At 37.1% G+C, this 20,715-nt stretch overlaps 2 protein-coding genes across 7 annotated transcripts in view; both read left to right on the top strand.

Moving 5' to 3' along the window:
- LOC109241987 overlaps positions 1–3,904 on the top strand; it is an 11,120-nt gene extending 7,216 nt beyond the window's left edge. For 4 of the 5 annotated variants that reach the window (XM_019408814.1, XM_019408811.1, XM_019408813.1 and 1 more), the window contains 2 exons: positions 2,568–3,351; positions 3,679–3,904. The gene's annotated coding sequence lies outside the window, so the exon portion shown is untranslated. The remainder of the gene's footprint in view (positions 1–2,567; positions 3,352–3,678) is intronic. The other variant, XM_019408812.1, reaches the window with a different exon arrangement.
- A 4,762-nt stretch (positions 3,905–8,666) lies between these two features.
- The window catches only part of LOC109241985 (protein CHROMATIN REMODELING 20), a 47,708-nt gene continuing 35,659 nt past the window's right edge, over positions 8,667–20,715 (top strand). The window contains exons 1-8 of one of the 2 annotated variants that reach the window (XM_019408806.1): positions 8,667–8,981; positions 9,070–9,132; positions 9,227–9,322; positions 9,406–9,498; positions 10,125–10,315; positions 10,406–10,658; positions 15,721–15,834; positions 16,092–16,175. In XM_019408806.1, coding sequence (XP_019264351.1) covers positions 8,838–8,981; positions 9,070–9,132; positions 9,227–9,322; positions 9,406–9,498; positions 10,125–10,315; positions 10,406–10,658; positions 15,721–15,834; positions 16,092–16,175 — 1,038 coding nt within the window. In that variant the 5' untranslated portion in view covers positions 8,667–8,837. Of the gene's footprint in view, positions 8,982–9,069; positions 9,133–9,226; positions 9,323–9,405; positions 9,499–10,124; positions 10,316–10,405; positions 10,659–15,720; positions 15,835–16,091; positions 16,176–20,715 lie in introns of those variants that run through there. The other variant, XM_019408808.1, reaches the window with a different exon arrangement.

The raw sequence follows: 20,715 nt of genomic DNA, 5'->3' as shown, positions 1-20,715 counted from the left end.
CCCCCCCCCCCCTTCATGCTTGAATCGGTCAGACCATCAATTCTTCTGGTTTGAAACTCTGAAGACGTGGGGGAAGGAGACCCTCAGAGTATCCTTTCCACACCACCTATGATTCCAATAGTTGATTCTCCTTCCATCTCCCACCCTATAAGTGATGTTGCCACTGAAGGCTTCCCAATTCTTCATGATGCTCCTCCACATGCCACACCCGAAAGGTGCTATGATTGTCTTGGTCCTCCAACCCCCTCCCGTGGAATCGTACTTTTCTACTATGACCTCCCTCCATAGAGCATGCTCTTCTACCCCGAATCTCCATAGCCACTTCCCCAACAAAGCTCTGTTGAATACCCTAAGATCTTTTACTCCTAGTCCACCCCACTTCTTTGGGGAAGTGACTGTCTGCCAATTCAGTAGATGAAACTTTCTAGTTCTATCTGCTGCATCCCAAAGAAAATTCCTTTGAAGCCGCTCCAATTTTTCTGTGATGCTCACAGGAGCTTGCAACAGGGACTAGTAATAGGTGGGCATACTCGATAAAGTGCTTTTAATAAGCACTTCCTTACCGCCTTTTGACAAGTACTGTTTCTGCCAGCCTGCTAATCTTTTTTCAACCCTTTCGATCAATAGATTCCAAACCGTAGTATCCTTATGCGAAGCGCCCAATGGGAGACCCATGTAAGTAGTGGGAAGGGAGCCCAATGTAACTCTTGATGTCTTATCCTCGCTAATCACCCTCCCTTGATTCCCTAGCTAGGATGGATCTGATCTATTGGGCTCATATACCAGCATATCCTCCGATGTCAATATTTTAAGGTTCGTGTGAGTTGTGACTTCTGTTTATGAGCAAACTCATGATGTTTTTTACCTAGCTAGCTGGTGATGATTGATTTGTCTGTCATGTGATGTTCACTCAACTACTGTATGTGAAGCGTCAAAAGGTTCAACACAATTTACGTGGCGTTATGTGTTTATAGTCACTTGTACTCTTGTGGCTTTTCTTAAAATATTTACCTTTTTGGCTTTTATTTAAAAATATCCAGTTCAGTAACAAATAATATTTTCCCCTTTTATTTGTTGAAAGAGAAAGCATCAAAAGGCTACCATTTGGTTTGGAAATCCTTTCAAGGACAATTGTGTATGGGTTAAAACAGATTTTTCAGTTTTCAGAAATTATTTCAAGAAGTGTGTGGCTTAAACTTCCTGTTGGATTTGTAAAAGCTCAATTCAGCTGCTGCTAGTTTAATGAGGGATACTCCAACAGGTGGGTGTTGTGTCTAGTTCTTTTAAGGTGGAATCCTTATACGGCTACTCAAACTTGTCCAATATTTTCATCTAGCTACCTCAACTGAAGCTTATTCCTATTAGATACTCAAACTTTATTGAATATGTGCCTATTAAACACAAAAGGCTAATCAGTAAAAAAAAAAATATGGTGCGTGTATTTCACGCGCATTGACGTGGCAAAAATTATCAAATGATAAAGAGCCATATGGCTTTTGACTTTAATAAAGTTTTTAAAACTTTTTAGCAAGAAAAAGAGAAAAACTATTTAAAAAGAAAAAGAAATCCCTACCCAACCCCTCTGCCGTCGCAGGCGCCGCAAGCCCTCTACGTTGCAGCAAGTCCCGTTCCCCATCCTCCCTTTCTTCTTCTTTTTTCACAAAATCGCTTTCTTCTTTCCCCCACTCACTCCCTTTAAAGGAATTTTGGTGGTGAGTTAAGGAGGAGATACGATGGTGCGCTCATGGTGGTGATTTGAAGAGAGAGAATATGGATGATGGCTATAGGTGTTTGTGGCGATCGGATTTCGTCGGCAGTTGAAATTCTTGTTGTGGCAGCGGCAACGGAGCATTGAAATGGTGTGGTTGTGTGGGTTGTTTGACGGTGAGGAGTGAGCTAATGGAGGGGTTCGTTGGTGACATTATTTGGTGGAGATGAAGGAAGAAGATATTTTTGGTAAAAAGGGGTTCTGCGATGGCTCACGAGGTTCTCATGGTGGCCGGAGTGTGGGATTCTATAAGAAGATGGTGGTAGCTTTAGGGCCAGATGATGGCGGCATAAAGTTAATCCATGATGAAAGGGAGGCGGATTGTGACAATGATGTGGCGGAGATGGATGATGTTCGTCTGCTGCCAAGGTGGTAGGACATTTGTGGTGGTGGCAATGGCGAAGCAATGGTAGTTTTCGAAAAAGGATTTTTGTTTAAAAAGAAAAAGTAGGATGTTTGAACTTCTCACGCGTTTAAGAAAAGTTTGAAATACAATTTTTGTCATGTCAGCCTTTTGTGTCTAATAGGCACATATTAAATAAGGTTGGAGTATCTAACAGGAAGAAGCATTAGTTGAGGTAGCTAGACGAAAATATTAGACAAGTTTAAGTAGCCGTATATGTATTCTGCCTTTTAATGATTCTCAGTTACAAGTATTATTATTTGGCCTCCAATTTTGCCTTGATAATATTTTTTTTAAAATTTTTGTGGTGAAGTAGTCGGGCAGTGTGTAATTGCCTTGATAATGAGATCACTGATTTACTGATGGAATCGGATTTATTTGGTGGTACATGGTAAGGTCTTCATGGAGATTGAAGCATAATGCCAACCCATTCAAGAGATGATGGAGCTGATTAATGCCACTTAAACCATACTTTTCGAGAGGTGAACCAAACTGCTGACAGTTTTGATCAACATAACAACAATCATGGTGAAACAAAAAAAAAAATTTTGGAAGGAAAAACTACAGGGAACTGCTAGGGAAATTATCGACAAGCAACAAGTACCTTCTTTTCGAGTTAAGAAATAATGCAACAAGGTGCCGATCCTAAGTGAATGAAGTATATAAATAGCATCAGAGATTCAGTTTGTGAAGGAAAAATCTCACTTTTGTTGTAACACACATGGAAATAGGACACTTGGGACCCATTTGGTTGGGGCTGTGGAAAGAATTGGTCATGGTATAAATTTCATCATTTTTCTATACACTGTTCAATTGACTAGTAGGGAGAATTAATCGTTGTATAAATTCAGCATAGTTTCATGAGAGGAATTGTCATAAAAACCTCCACCAAACTTGAATTGGCCCTACGATCTCCTATTTTCTTTCTCAAATTTCTTTTGGTTTGGAAAATGGCTAAATGAGTGGGGTTAAGGTGGTTGAGGCCTTTTTAACATTTCCAAAACTTATAGGTCAGCTATTAAACATTGAAAACCCTTTATTTCCTTTATTTTTTTCTGCCAATTCCTCTTTCTTCACTTTCTTCTCTCTCACTCACCCACTCAACCACGGTGGTTTCCGGCGGCCTCCGACAAGAATCAAGCTTCGATTTTGGATTGAATCGTCTATATAGACCCAACAAGTACTGTATATTTACTCAGAACTTTCCAATTTTGAGTAAATCCTAAATTTTTATTTTTATTTTGTTTCTTACAACTGTAATTTGGGATTTGTAGAAGGATTCATATATGTGCATTTGCAATTTCAATTTAGTTGTATATAACCATATCTTATGTGGCATGTGTGGTTATATTTCCTTGTTCGATTACCTTTGGGCTCTGTATTTTAAATTTTCGTCAGTCTGGTGACCTAATATTTATTAATAAACCCGTGGTCGATTTTCGTCTGGTCATAGCTGTTTGCTGGAAGTTTCAAATTATTAAATATAATATTACATATTTGCATGTAGGTAACATGAAAAAGAAATCAGTTACTACGATGATGATGAACAAGCTGAAAATGGTGAAGATGAGTTGGAAAGTGAAACAGATGGAGCAGGTGAAGGTGATCAGGATGTTCCGTCAATTCTTGTGTTTGAATTGGTCATGAGACAAACAAAAATATTTGGTGAGCTAGTTGTAATTTGTAATATTTGGATCTACCTTTATGTATTGAAACTATTTTTTGTCGATTAACTGTTGCTGTAATTTTTATTTCGATTCGCTTCCTTTTTGTGTACAACAAGCTAGAGATTGCATAATATATAATGTGTTTCATAATAAACTAGCTATTTAGTTGCGTAATAGACTCAAACTTGCGTCTAATAACTTCATCAAATATCACATTACCAAACAAACAGTTTAATATCCTTCATTCAATAGAACATTACATGATCTAAAACACTTCCAACAAAGAAAACTTAGAATAATTAAACTATTCCTACCAACAACCAATATTTCTTCTCATTTTATCACCCAAGTTGCCACGAATCCGACAACGATGCATAAGAGCATAATCCATTTATTCAGACTCATTTTCTTCATCTTAACCATTCCTCCAACATAATCTTCTAGAGGAATATGCCTTGCCTTCAATTTAATCCTTCCATCAATATCATCTTCTACGTGAACATCAATTGCTAAAATATTTTAAGTTCAGCCACATTTATCTGCAGAACTGTTCTTTCACGCTTAAGATGTCCATTTCATACTTCAAACTGCTGAAAAGGTCAGCAATCCTTGGATCTAGCAGATCATCGTCCCATTCCCAAAACCGACAATTTTACCCTATCCAACAAAATCGAAAATATCTTTTATCACTAAACTTAAAATCCTAAAATAAAATAAAAAGGATGAAAATGTTAAATTTATCTTACATTAGGTTTCAAATATTTTGAGAATCGCTACGGCATTCACTAGGGTTGTAGCTGTAAACTAGCTGGCAGCAATGCGTAGTGATAATTCTTTCTCGACCCAAACGACACACTCGATCCTTGACTCACCTTCTTCCATTGTTTGACTAATTCTTATTCGAAAGTAAAATTGGACTTGAAATGTGAGTAGTTTTGATTTTTAGAATGTCAAATGGGTAATTTTCAACAAGTCAAAAAAAGGTTTGGTTAGGGATAGACCACATAGACATATTTTAATTCATTAACAGTACGTGTTGTCTTTCATCAACCATTAGTCACCAATAAACCCATTTAATGGTCTATAAACCCTAACCCTTAACATTTAACCTAAATCAATAGACATTCTTAATGGTCGAATGTCAACTTTAGGTTGATCTTCCACTCTTACTATGGTCGAGAATAAACATATGATCGAGAATTCACTAAAATAATAATTACACTATGTTCGACCTTGTTTTTTTGATTTCATATCTTTTAAACATCTTATTAATCATCACGGAATATTTAAAGAATTGACAATGTATTTCATACCATTAAGAGTTGGTCATTCTACAACATGCAATAAAGAGTGTTGTATAGTGAAATGATGTCAACAATTAATACCTCTAAGTAGTTGAGTATTGTATAATGAATATTGGGCCATATTATTACTATGTGTTGATATTAAGTGATGTTTTTGAACGATTATAATAGGTAATTAGTTGTCAAATTGCATATATTGCCTTAACATTTTGTTATAATAATGGACATTGACTATATAATGATAGTTGTGTTAACCAATTACCGGCTTAGGTAATTACCGATATGATTGATATGTAATACTACTACATTTAATCCAATTCAAAGTGTCAATTACCTAATAATGATGAATAAGTACAACTTTAGATTATTCACAAACAATTATCGTATTTGTACTAATGTAACTAAATTACTATTCTACACTAACGAACAACTAATCTTAATTCTTTAACTTGAGTAAATGAAGGGGTAAATTCAAGTTATTTTAACACTTCGATCATTGGTGGAGAATATACCTACAACGGAGTTGAGTGTATCCGATCATCTATTGATTCACATTAACAATAGAATTATAGACTTCCACTGGGGTAGAGTATAGACTGTAGATTTCTTTAAAAATTCACCTGTAAATTTTCAAATTCATTGGCGAAAAATTCAAATATTTTAAATTTTAAAAAAATTATATTCCATGTGCTCTTTATTCTGCTTTGGTTTTTTTTGTATGTTAGTATTATAAAATGTCCACAAAAAAAAAAAAAATACAAGGCAGAAAAATAAATTAGGAACTAAAAGACAACAAGTAAAATAATTTTTTTTTTATTATCTCCCTTCATAGTAGCATACATTTTTCCCATACAAGGCAGGAAAATAAATTAGCGAATGTTGCTCTCTTGCCTGACCCTGTCTTCTTGGATCTCTCGAATAAGTCTATCTAGTGACTCCCCGATGAAGATTGCATCCATGTTTGGCCTAGGCCACAAAGGCATTTATCTGTTAAGTGACTGAGTTGTCTGTTTGCACTAGTTTACTTGGGAGAATGATGAATAATTTTGGATTAGATCTACTATATGTATAGGCAGATTTTCACACTAAATGGTTCATTTCCATATGCGTTCTCGTAATGACGTGATTGTTGGGAGTTTCCATAATCAATGGGATGTTTTAAATCGGCATATTTAATGGATTTCAATTTATTAGACAAGCCCTTTGCAGATGGGACATTTATTTTTGTCCTTTTTCCTGGTGCTAGAAGAAATATATACAATTGCTGGGTATGCTGATATGTATTGTAACCTTTGTATAGGAATTCCAATTCCAACTATTTTGCCCCTCAACCCATTCGTCGGAATAGAAATCGCATTGTATGGGGTCAAATTTGACCGTCAGCATCTCTACGCCAGAGGGTACGCCCAGTGAGTGTACGCCGACTAACATAGCGGGTACGACTCGGACGCGGGGACAAAAGCGACATCGTTTAGGACTCAGTGTCTTCACTAGGGAGACGTTACCTGTCTTTACTAGGGAGACGTTACCTGTCTTTGTAACTTTTTGATTCTTTTGAGGAAGGTCTCTTTTATATATAGGAGACCTTCACATTGTAAAGGGGGGGACACTGATATAATGTAACTCTCTCATTTTCTGGATTTATCTCTCTATCTCTACCTTAAACGAACATATTCTATTGAGTTCATATTATCACTTTGCAATACTAGATCTACAACAATAACATCATCTTAGCATCTCTAGGTTTATTATATTTGATTACGATTTACCCTTTTCTTACTTTTGATTGTTTTCTAGCTTACCAAGTATATTGTTAACTTTTGAGCCAAATACACATACTAATATATAATCTCTCATCAATCTATTATGAACCAGCGGTCTATTGTACAATAATTGTCGAGTACTGTGCATAGAAAATCTGCAAAAACCCAAATTAATAATGATGATGAGATGCAAACACTTATCAGAAGAAGGAATTACACAATATACCACGTAAAATGAAGTACCAATCTAATGTACCGTCAATTACATCCCCAAATCGACAGATCTAAAAATTCGTACTTCCTCTGCATAACCAATAAATTAAAAGAATGATACTTTGAGAAGAATGAGGAATAAGGGAAATGACCTCTATGTAAGGAATGAAAGAAAAATACGTTACAATGGGGGATTCAATCGTGGAAAATGGGGATTGGGAAGTGCTGAAACGACGAGAATCATTTTTTCTTTTTTAATTCTGGAAATATTACTTTTATATAGGTTGGAGCTAAAGTATAATAAGTAAAACATTAGGGATAAAGTTTAAACTTCCCCCTTCACTTTATAATTAACCCAAATCCCATTTAAGCAATAATTAAGCAAGAAGGTTATTCCTACAATATTAACACGAAGGTCAATTTGCAATTCAAGTTATAGAAAGGGTCAGGTGGCCAGAGGTCCTAGTTTCATTCATTGTTTGGGTGCTATTTTGGTTCTCCCAATACCTACGTAAGCTATGCGGGAATTTATATATTATTTGACGTGGAATAAAATATGAAGTATACGAGTATTATCAATGCATGAATTAAATCAACTAAAATGACAAAAAAATACCCTCTTGATCTTATAACTAATTCTTTATTACAACAAATTAAATATTTCATTACAAATAATTCCTTCATTGTGATTCTTAAATTGTTAATCTATGCATCAATTCATCCTTTACTAAGTTCTACTTACAATCCTTACATTATTAAATTTGATTATAATCCATACAATTATTAATTCATGTATTTTTGAAAGCTTCATAGAAAAGTCAAGATAAAACTTAAATAATTTCCGAGGGAAGGCCATATCCTTGTAATTTTTGGAGATGTTATATGGAATGGACCAATTGGGTGGTTTAAATTTCCCCCCCCCCAGAAATTAAAGAAAAATAAATTATGAAAATTAAAGATAATATATTAATTGCGTAGCCTATTTGGTCAAGCTTTTAAAATGTGCTTATTCTATTTTTTTGATAGAAGTGCTTATCGAAAAAATACTTTCATAAAAAAATATTTTGTGTTTGATTACTTAATTTGAAAAGCATATTTGCTAATGTCAAAGCAACAATTTTTGCTTGTCTAAGGTCCTAAAAATATTTATGAGGAAAAATTACTTTTAGCTTTTGAAAAACAACTTCTACTTGCTACTCAAAAACATTTAACTTTTCCTAAAAGTTTAGTCAAACACAAGACCACATTAAACATCATCACAATACGTAGGTTAAGTGAAAGTCCACCCCTTGCCATGTCCAACTGTATATTCAACATAGTGTTTGATCTAATGCAAATTTAAGATGGGAAACTTATGTATATTTTAATTGTAATGAAAGAGTTAATAAAATAACGGTTGAACATAAGCTTTATTTGATAAATAATATTGTCAATTAAATTAAATATTTTAAAACTTCTGAGATCGCGTGTAGAGTATAGAAGTAGAACAGTAGAACGAACCCCAAGATTCCGCTAAATCTCGAGTGCAACGACGTCGTCCGCATCAAATCATCTTTACCAAAAAAAGCAAAAACCCCGTTTTCTCGTTTCTCTTCTTACCCTGCTTTCAAGGCTCCTCCGCCTAAAATCCAATTAACCAAGAACTGTCCTCCTTCCCTCGATTTTGAAAATAAAAAAAAAAAGTTATACTCCGAACAAAGAGAGAGAGAGAGAGAGAAAATGGAAGACGAAGAGGACAAACCCATTGAAATGGAAGAACAACAACAAGATGCAGTAGAAAAGGCTTCTCCTTCTGCTTCCGATGATTCTTTTATTAACGATGATGATGATTCTGATGATGACAATCAACAATCTCCTCCTGAGGTTTAGCATTACCCACCCCTTCCCATATTTCTTTTTTGTTTTTTGGTTTGGACGACTGATATTTAGTTTGCCTTGATTTGGATTGTAGGAACCATTAACTGATAAGGAAATTGAGGAGCTCATTGCTGAGCTTTTAGAAACTGAGAGTAAGGTTTGGCATTTTACTGCTTTCTTTTTTTCCCCTTAAAGATTGAATTTTGTGGGCTGCACTTGTCTTTTAGCTTGTTGGGTTATGAATGTTATAGGCTGCAGAGGCTCAAGAGGCTTTAGAAGAAGAGTCAATAGCTAAAGTCGAGGCTGATGTTAGGGCTGAGTTGGCACAATCTCTTTCAGGGGATGAGGTACATTTTCAGTCTTCCTTCACCCCCCCCCCCCCCCCCCATGTATATAAAGCTATAAACCCCTTTAAATTTGGTCATTGCAGTTGGAAAAAGCTGTAGCTGATGAAATGGCAATCTTTAAAGAAGACTGGGAAAATGTTCTTGATGAACTGGAGACTGAGAGTGCTCATTTGTTGGTAATTGCTTTACTGCTTTTTCTGTTAAATGAGTTTGTTGATTTTCTCGTTATGAATTAAATCAACTCTGAAGGATGACTACAAGCATAAAAGGAGCTTTACCCGCTTTGTTTTCAAACTGGAATATCTGAATGAACACAAACTGATATCTTTTCCTGCTAGTTCTGATAATAGCATGCTTAAGACATTTAGTTTACAGCAGTTATGTATTGGGCAATGGGTAAAGAACACTGAAACAAGAGCATAAAGGATATTATTTGCTTTTAGTGAAGTTGATAGGGCGACCTAGCAGTAATTTTATAGTAATAATATTTTATCACCACTACTATTTCTACTACTACTACTTCTACTACTATAATTATTACTACTATTATTGTTGTAGCGCCAGTATTTGGACCAAAGTGCCTAACATTTACTAATACACTAGGTACCTGTACCTCCCACCAACATAGGTATCAAGTAACATTGTCTACAATGCTTAGGCAAATAGGAAGAGTTCACCACCTAGTGTCGCTTCTGCTGAATCCAAATCTTGGTTCTAAGTTCCCTACTTTTTAGTATTTATGATGTTTGGAGCTCTTCATTCAGGTTTCTGCTTAGTTTTGTTCACATGCTGATATTATTAGGAGCAACTGGATGGTGCTGGTATTGAACTCCCTAGTCTCTATAAGTGGATAGAGAGTCAGGCTCCTAATGGTTGCTGCACTGAAGCATGGAAAAACAGGACTCAGTGGGTTGGTTCTGAATTGACAAATGACATCACTGGAGCAATTGCTGACGCTGAGAAGTATCTTCAGATCCACAGGCCTGTAAGAAGGCAAGTGACTCCACCTATCTTAGTATAGTTACTAACTCAATGGTAAACCAGTCGTGTGTTCTGACTTTGGCCACTGTTTTTTTTGGGCAGGCGGCATGGAAAAGTTTTGGAGGAGGGTGCCAGTGGTTTCTTGGCAAAAAAACTTGCTGGAAATGATGGCAGTGAGGCTCAGGGAGGGAGCAGTGATGTAGATTGGGGCTCTTTCAGCAAATTATGTTCTGATAACTCGTCATCATCCATGGGTACCAATTCATTTGGCAGCAAAGATTGGGCCTCTGTTTACCTCGCTAGTACACCACAACAAGCTGCTGAACTGGGACTAAAATTTCCTGGAGTGGACGAGGTGAATCAATTTGATTTGATTTTGTTATGATTTGTTGAGGCACGTCCTTCTTGCACGTTTTCACATTTTAATACATGAATAACATTCTTTTATTTAATTTTCCTTGCATGGTTCAATTGCAACCTCTATATCTTACTGAAGTTGCGCCTGAAACTTGACCTTTAATCTTCCTTACCCTCTCCTGGTCATTCTTTATTTTAATATTGCTCTAGCTCACTGGAGTTGCCTCTGAAACACGACTTTCGTTCTTCCTTACCCTCTTCTACCCAATAGCTTACAAACTATTATAGATGGTGGCCTTTCCACTTAACACCACATGGCCAAAGGAATGTTGACCACAATTCCCAGTGCCAATGAGCAATGTAAGAAAATTTTGGTCTCCTGAGCATAGAGGTCTTTGAGCGAGGATCTATATATGGATCGGAATCATTGATGCTGTGCAGCCAAAAGAAGCGACAATGGAAGGAAAATAAATGTATATTGCTGAATATTGTGGGCAGTTAGTTTGAGAAATGCTAAATGCTACAAAATCATTGGTGTAGGGAATTTGACCAGGATTTCCCATCTGGAGGTGTAAACAAGCTGAGCCGAGTCAGAAAAAAAGAAAAGCCAAGAAAAATTTAGCTGGCCCGAGCTTGAGTGAGCCAAATATTTAAGGCTTGAGCTTGACATGGTGCTATATTTGAACATCTCATGTTTCGGATTCAAAAATATAACACCATCAGTGTAACCAACCAAGGTCTAGCAATTTTTTCAATCAACCATAGTAGAACAAAGACCAAAACTAATTATCTTCTTATCAGCTACTCTTAATAAGAATAAAAATCTTAGAATGTATGGCTACTCTTCTTTAATTCAAAGGAGCTACCGTCTTAGAGATTTTGAATATAGATGGAGAAGAAAGCGAGATGCTGGGAGGGACCTTGCATCATCAAAGGAGGCATTTAGTGAGGAGAGGCATGAGAAGGTAGCTCATGGTGTTGTTGTGATGTGCAAAGAGAGGAGCAAATGATGGTGTACTGATAAAACATGTTAGGTTATTTCTTTCTTTCTGCCTAATCCTAGGAGTCCAACCTTATTTAAAAAGAGGTGCAGTGAAGCAATGAATGAGACTAGGAGTCGAGAAGTTGAGTAGAAACAAGGTCGCTATTGTTGTATGATGTGCAAGATTTTTAAGATGAAAGAGATGATGCCTACAGTTAGCATCGTGTTGGGTGTACTCTATCTAATCAAGTACTTTTTGGATTTCTATTTATGGAATTTCTTTTATTTTTATGTATTGAGATAATGATTGGGGAGTTGTTGATTGTGGTATAGAAGAAAGATTGTAATTGAACAAAAAATTGAAGCTCAAATAGGCATATATCCTTTCAACTTCAAGCTGCGTATTTTGAGGTTCAAGATGGTTGTATCCATGCTCTAGCAGCTCGAGCTTGAAATGGTTCAGTGCAAGCTTGGCAATCATTCAATCTGACTTGGCAATTTACACCCCTAAGAACAATTTCCTTCAGGGGCTGGTGTATAGTTTGTTAATATGGAAGTGATTAATAACATGACATGTAAAAGAAAGAACAACAAAGGAGGGCAAAAGCAAGAAAACGATAGCAAAAGAAGCACGGGTCTGGAAAAAACATTGTTGATTGATCTCTTCCATACTTAATATCAATGTTCTGCCATATGCTTCATTTCCGTACTGAACCTCCACAACCATTTACAAAGCAAGCTTTTTTTTTTTGTGTAGTTTGAGGTTCTTCACCCCTAACCAACCTATTTCTTTACTACTGCACACTGTACTTCACTTCACTAAATGACTCTTTTTTGCTGAGTAGCCGTCCCATAAAAATTCCCTTCTGATTTTGTGAATTTGCTTCGCCACTTCTGCTGAAATGGGCAATAAAGACGGTAGATAAGCGGAGATACCATCTATCACACTATTATTCAAAGTAAACCTCCTACCAAGAGACAAGTATTGCTGCTTCTAGGGGGCTAACTTCGTCTCACACTTTCAATAACTCCTTGCCATACACTTCTGTGATTTTGTCTTGCACGCAATGGTAGCCCTAGATAGGTAGTAGGGAACTTCTCAAGTTTTACCTTTGCCAAAACTCCAATGTGAATTTCAGCATTAATAGAGAGGATGAAACTTTTGGACAGATTTACTTTCAGGCCAGTAACAACTCTCAAATGTAGTATTTGCTCCTTGTCTGCTTCACTTAACAACATGGTGTCATCGGCATACAATAATTGAGATATTTCTACCTATCTTCCATCTGAAGTAAAACCTTTAATCCATCCCTTTTCAGTAGCATTCTTTAACACACTGTCTAAAATTTCCATCACAATGGAGAAAGAGTATCACCTTGCTTTAATCCCCTTTGTGACTTGAAATATCCTTCTGGACTTCCACTAACCGAGATTGAAAATCTCATTCTAGAGATGCGCATCTTAATCCATTGAGTCCACTTATCACCAAATTCATCCACTTTAGAATCTTCAAGAGACAAGACCTACTCACGTGATCATAAGCTTTTTCTTAGTCAAGGTTGCATTGATACACCCCCAGATGTACCTCTTTTCCAGTTTTGATCAACGTATTCATTGGCCAATAAGCATCCACTTTCTGTCTTCCTTCGGGAAGCCTTTTGGCTTCCAGACACGAGCTTATTCATTACCTTCTTTAGCCTCTCGGTGAGAACCTTTGCAGTGATCATATATACACTACTTCTAAGCAAGCTTATAGGCCTGAAATCTTCAATGTTTATAACATCTATCTTTTTAGGAATAAGAGCTAGAAAAGTGGCATTTAAGCTTCTTTTCACGTCAAAATTCTTCATTATATCTTCCTTTACTATGTGCCAACATCTTTGGAAAAAGTCATATTGAATCCATCCGGGCCTGGTGCGCAATCCACCATTTTCAGCACCTCTACCACTTCTTCCGGAAAGGCCTCTGGATTCACATTTTGATGGCCTCCATTTACCTTTTAAGAAAACAAACCTTGATACAAATCTAGGATGTGTTCTTTAATTACCTTTTTATCTTCAAAGACACTGCCTTGCACTTCAAGTCTGTCAATACAATATTACCTTTTGCGCATTTGGTAATCTATTGGAAAATCTGCATTTTATCCCTTCTTTAATCTACAAAAATGTTGATTTTTGCTTCCATGATATCTCCTCGGCTCTAGCAATCTCTTCCAACTCCTTAGTTAATAATGTTTTCCCAGAATTTACAGCAGCAACACCATATTCTGGTTCCTGCATCTGTTCCATTTCTTCTAAATCCTTCAAAATCTGATTCTTTCTAACTTCCGATCAATGTTTCAAAAGCCGAGGCATTTTATCTATCATAGAGCGAGGCAAAAACCTAGAGACTATTTGCATTAAAATTGTAGAAAATTGTAAAAGTATATATATATATCTGTATAAACATGCTAACATGTGCGTAAACATGATAATTTTTTTTCTACTAGGAGAAGTGAAAGGGGTAAAGATGTTTTACACCTATAGCATGACTATGATCGAACATACTTAGAGTTGTAAAAATGATACTCTAATTCCTAGTAGGTCAAAAATTTAAAATAAAAATATTATAAAGTTATTATTGGAAAACCTAAATCTAGAAAACAAATCACGAATACTCATTATAATACAAACAAAACATTTTCAGGAATAGATTTTCCAAAACAATATCTAATCTAGAGTGATACCAAAATTAATTCTAAAATAAAAAACTAACTTTGAAAAGAATAAACCAAAGAGAGCCAAAAAAGTAAAAAGAAACTTGAGGAAAATGAGGCATAAATAAGGATGATGCAAGCCTGGAAGCAGATCAAGCGTTGGAGGACAAAGCTCTTGCTTTTTATAGTTTGTGCTTTGAAGACAAAAGGCCGAAGAATATTTGTTACTCAGTAAACGACAAAGAGAAATGATTTTGAAATTAGGGCAAGCAATTAGAAAAAGCCTTTTTCTGAGATGGAATTTCTTTTTTTTGAGATGGGAGTTAGAAAAAGCCTTTGCCTTTTGAGTTTTTTCAATTTGAAAATTTACTGAGTTAACTTTGAGTTTAAGTATTAATAAAAGGAATTATTAAGCAATTATGGCTCTATTCTGAATAAATTCTCTGGGGTGTAACCCCAATGAATGCCCAGAAAGTTAGGACTTACGCCTAAGAAAACGCCCAGAAGGCTGGGACTTGTGCACCCACAAGGCTTGCGCTCCACGTGTATGCCGCATTGCGTTTTTAGTGCGCCTCGCCGTAGGGCTAGCCCATAAAATGCCTTTTAAAACACTACTTCCAATCTTCCGTAGACTTCTTGATTCCATTCCTCAAATCTTCAATATTTTCTATTTCCTTGCTAAAATCAGATCTTGCCTGCATTGAATATCGTAAGACTTCCACCAACTCCACTGATTACCAAGATTTTCATGCTCTAGCCACATGTTCTCGAATTTAAAGTATACACTTCCCCTAGAAAGATATTGTTGTTTTCTTTTAATATATTTTTACTGAATTGGGGAGTCCTAGAAAGATATTATTGTACAAAATAGATTAATAGATTGTAAAAACGATTAAAATAAGAGTATAAAAGAATAATGAAAGATCATTTATAACGAAGCAAATGATATCAATTTAATCTTGCAATTTTATAAAATTTTTATTTTCTATTTGATGTCTATCGGAAACAGCTGTCTACCTCACACAAGGTAGGGGTAGGTTTGCTTACACGCCACCCTCCTAGACCCCACTTGTGAGACCACGCTGAGTATATTGTTGTATTATTTTTTCTTTGGTCTATTTATTTTGAGATAGCCTTGATGCTACTTTGCTTTTGCTTTTCATAATCGTCAAGTGGGAATTTATGAAATTAGTTCCTGATTTATACCAGCTTCATGACAAGTATATCTGTAAACTTACATGGTATACGAAATGCCAAAAACTTTTGCCGCATAATCACAGTTTTGAGTTTTATATCATTTTCTTTACTTCAGAGGGTCTTTGTTTAATTCGCATGGCCAACTAATTAAAAAGTGCTTTGGTCTTATATGCGATTCAATCTCAGGTTGAGGAGATTGATGATATTGAAGACAGTTCTGTTGATCCATTTGTTGCAGATGCCATTGCAAATGAAAGAGAGCTAAATCTTTCTGAAGAGCAAAAGAGGAAGTATAAGAAGGTCTGTGAATGGTATATTCTAGTTCTTTTCTTTGACATTGATACTTCATTTCTTGAAGATATGGAGCCGGATGAAGTGTTCATTGCACCTTTTTTTTCCCTTCCTTTTTACCACACTCTTTCTTTTTCTTTTAAGCACCCTTTAAATGACCATTTGTTTCTTCTTCAAATTCTCTGCTGATGAGAGGTAACTTCTGGTGTTATAACTGGGCTGTCGATTCAACTTATGACAATTTTTTTTACTTCTCTCTCTTCCAGGTTAAAGAGGAAGATGATCTAAAAATTGATCTGAAGCTTCGGAGACGTTTAAAACAAAGAAGACACAGGAACATGCAGAAATTGGTAATTAGCATGCTCTGAGCTCTCTTTTTAGTATCTAATAAGTTTCTTAAAGTGTTATTAGGAAAGGATTTCTGAAAGTGTATCAGTCGCGAAGGACTTGAGCCGTTTTACTTCAGGGTGATCTGTTATGAGCTAACAATATGACCCTCTGAAAATTCACTACTGCCACGGGGGATATCAGATAGACTTTATGTCACGACCCCAACCGGCGTTAAGTCAAGCATGGTTCACCTAGCCACCTGGCCATTTTTGGCACAAAACTCTGATAGTCTCCTCTGTGCTTAGAGCATTCCGATAATCATGTTATTAGCCAATCACAACAACACAAATTTTATGCACCAATATCACTAGCTACAAACCAAAGGTACTAACAATTAATTTTCAATAATCAACTGACACAAGACTCACAAAATCAATTCTATAATCTCCAAGAATGATTAGTGGAGCATAATTCTAGAGTCTAACAAAATAATAGAAGATACTGCCCACACATTACAGGTTAGGCTTACTTTGATAACTATCTACTAGTTGTCACGCGGTTGGAGTAGTATTAACCATGTCAACTAGTGAATAATGATGATGAGAAGAGGGGGTTAGTCACACTGACAAGTGAGTGGATAACTCAACTATAACCGTTTTATCCATTTATCATGGATAAGTATATACATACATATAACATAAGATTCTGGTAGTAAAAAGTTATTAGTGGATGCCTTTGAATATGCTCCCAGGTACAAGTTCCAAGGTGAGAGCCTAAAAACTCTCCCTGGTATCGTTTCTCTTTCTTTCTGATGATCTTTCCCTTGGTTACTTAGTTTTTTTATCAATCATGTCTTGGTGATTGCCCCAAAAACTTCGTCTTGTTTTTCCCTTTCTTCCAAAATTATGGTTAATAGAATATATTTTATTATTGGTGAGAAGTCTTTTGACATTACTGAAGTCAAAAATGGTGCAGAGGTTTGGTACGAATGGGTGGGAAAACAAGAAGAATTTCATGTGGAAAATGACTCTCAGTCGAAATGTCATGCTATGGTTTTGCGGTCTTCTTCATACAACATCTGATCGAAAGGGGAATGAACTCAGAAGGTGGAAGTCCAGAGATCATGACTACAATTTCTTCTGTACAAAGAAATACATTGATTTTGGCAGATATATAAGCATTGTAGCGGTACAGGGGAACGTAGAGCTGTCATAATCCTTCCAGAAGCAGCATTCAATGTGGGACGGAGAGACGTTGCATTAAAGATAGAGAAGTTCATAAATAAGGTGGCTTCAGCTGTGAAAAGCTTTGTCAAACCAACAGAGGAGCACTCTTATATGAAAGCATTCAAAACCGATAAGTGGGAGGCAAAAGGAACCTGGACGTCGTTTGCACAAACCACTTTTGGTCAACGCGCTATTGTGCAAGGAGCTGAAATTTCCGATAAGGATTTACTGAGCAGATGTTTGGTTGGCAGCTTCAGTGATACGAAGGAGTTGCCCACTCTCTCCGACATGAGGAGATGGGTCACTAACAAATGGAGCAATATCCCTGGCATACAGATGTACGAAATTCATGGCTCAAAATTCTTGTTCGAGTTTCCGTCAAGGAAAATGGTAGACCATATCAAAATGGGGAATGGAGATGGAGGAACAAACTGCTGATGCTTGAATGGTGGTCGCCGACAATAGGCTGTTATCCGGCTGAGGCAAAGCTGGACTGGGTTTGGGTGAGATTACTGGTGACTCCTCTTCACCTGTGGTCCCAGAAAATCTTCAAGCTCATTGGGGATAAATGCGGGGGATGGATTGAAACGGAGAAGGAAACTTCTCTCAGGAATCATTTAAAATGGGCTCGAATCAAAGTGAAGGGCCCATCCGAAAGAATCCCAAGAGTCAGAGAGGTGGAGAAAAATGGCATAATTTTATCTGTGCCGATCTGGTGCGAATCGCCGGCGACCTGGTGCAGTGATGAAATTGCATCAGAGAGATTTGAAATTTCTAGGGGTCCTAACCCTAGAAATACAGCTATGGGTCTGGAAAGTAAGAGGCACGTGGCTCAAGAGTCACGTGACATTGAGGTGGGACCTTCTTTTAAAAAAGGTTCACATGCTATTGCGGAGTCATCTAACGGGCCTAGTAAAATTAAAAGTCCCCTATTTCTTTCACTAAGCCCATCCCGACTTTTAAGAGAAGCCCAGATCTGGGAATAAGAAACAGATTCTCGGTTCTCTTCCCAGGGGACAGACCCGACCCAATGTTGGAGGAACTTTATGCAATTCATAACTCAATGGACATTGTTCTATCAGAAGATCCATCTGAGACAGAAGATCCACCACGTCTCTCAGATGCAACAGAGGAATTGGCTTTGCATGGTGGATTCGAAGAAGAAGGTCAAGCTTTAGTGGGTGGCAAAATCATTCCCTTCTCTCCTCTACCCAAGAATTCCCTACAATTGTCAACGTATGAAGATCAAGAGGCATGGTCTGTTGATGAAGTAGAACCCTTGGACTCTCAATTTCTAGAGGCGGAAATGGAAGCTTCCTTATGGGTGCACAAAAATGTTTTGAAGATGAGCAAAGCATACGGAGTGAACTTTCAGGGGTGCGAGGGAGAAGCTCTGTCTCTCTTCGTGAAAATTGATAAGTGCAAATTAGAGATAAGAGAGAAGCTGCTTTAAAGATTGTGTCGACTCCAAAAAAGAAGAAGGGGAGCATGGAAGTTCAGAATCTGGTGTTCAACATGAATTTCCAAAGTCCAGTACAAGGAGCAGGGGAAAATCTACCTTCAATTATTATCAATGAAGGTAAAAATCATTTCTTGGAACGTGAGGGGATTAAACAGAAGGGATAACAAATCTATTGTCAAGTCTCTAATTGAGAGTTAGAAGGCCGATATCTACTGCTTACAAGAATCGAAATTGGAAGGAGATGTGCAGAGTTTTATGAAACAAATTTGGGGGTTCAGGTGGGTCAAATTTGGCTGTTTGGAAGCTAGCGACAGTATAGGGGTATCTTGGTTCTCTGGGACAGTAGATCCTGGAAAGGGGAGGTGATTAATGTAGGTAGTTATTCTATCACTGTTAAGTTTGATGCCCAGGGCTATAATTTCTCCCGACACTTGATTGGAGTTTACTCTCCGCATTGTAGACTTGAAAGAAGGAATGTTTGGTGGGAAGTTGCTGCTTCCGTAGATCTTTCGATGGTCCATGGGTTGTTTGCGGAGATTTCACTGTTACTAGGTTTATGGAGGAAAGAAGGGACAACAACATCATATCAAGAGCCATGATTGAGTTCTCCAATTTCATTGAGGACATTGAGCTCCTCGACCCTCCGCTTTTAGGGGGAGTGTTTACATGGACCAGGAGCAACAATTCTCATATTCCTTCTAGATTGGACAATTTTTGTTCTCTTGTGATTGGGATGAGAGCTTTAGGAACAAAAGGCAGTCCGTGCTTCCCAAACCTGTCTCTAACCACACCCCCTTTTTGCTTAATTGCGGTGATCGGGAGAACTCTAAATCTTATTTCAAGTTTCAGAACAGGTGGTTGGGAGTTGAGGGCTTTAAGGACACGGTAGCTTGTGGTGGTCATCCTTCAATGTTTAGGGGAGACCCGACTTTATTCTCGCCCAGAAACTCAAGCTCTTAAAAGGCAAATTAAGAGATTGGAGTTTAACTCAAGTAAGGTACCTGTCAGCTTTGAAAACTGATTGTCTTAATAATATCCTGGTACTACAAATTGCCCAGGAGACCAGTAATGTCTGAAGACGAACTGATAGCAAGCCTCACTATGGATCTAGAAGAAATTGCAAAGCATGAGGAGTTACCCTGGAGACAAAAATCAAGAGTACAATGGTTGAAACAAGGGGACAAAAACACAAATTTCTTCCACAATGTGGCAAATGCTAATAGAAGGTTCAATGCAATCGATAGACTCATCATTAATAGGGTTCACGTTTAGGATTTAACTACAATCAAAAGTGAGATCCTTAATTTTTACCTGTATAGCGAGTTAGAATTATGGAGGCCTGAGTTCAACTATAGTCAATCCCCTCAACTAAATAACTCAGAAGTGGAGTGGTTGGAGCGGGATTTGATGAGCAGGAAATTTTGAATGGGCTTAAAGCATGTGCAGTCGACAAAGCTCCTGGACCTGATGGATACACCATGGGTTTCTTCTTACACTGTTGGGATGCACTAAAAGAAGATCTGGTGAATACTTTTCAGAATTTTCATTCAAAAGAATATTTTGAGAAAAGTTTCAATGCTACCTATATAGCTATGATTCCTAAAAAGGTTGGTGCAGCTGAGTTGAAGGATTTTAGACCTATTAGTCTGATTGGCAGTGTCTACAAGATCATTTCTAGGGTGCTGACTGAAAGACTGAAGAAGGTGGTCTATAAACTTGTGGACTCTCAACAGATGGCCTTCATCAAAGGCAGGCAAATCATGGATGCAACTTTAATAGCTAATTGAATGTGTTGACTCCAGAATTAGGGGGAAAGATCCAGGGGTGCTAGTGCAAACTTAATATAGAAAAAGCTTTTGATTACGTAAACTG

This window comes from Nicotiana attenuata, unplaced genomic scaffold (genome assembly GCF_001879085.1).
Source record: "Nicotiana attenuata strain UT unplaced genomic scaffold, NIATTr2, whole genome shotgun sequence".
Lineage (NCBI taxonomy): Eukaryota > Viridiplantae > Streptophyta > Magnoliopsida > Solanales > Solanaceae > Nicotiana > Nicotiana attenuata.
Note: the sequence above shows the minus strand (reverse complement) of the source record. Positions and strands in the feature narration are given on the sequence as shown.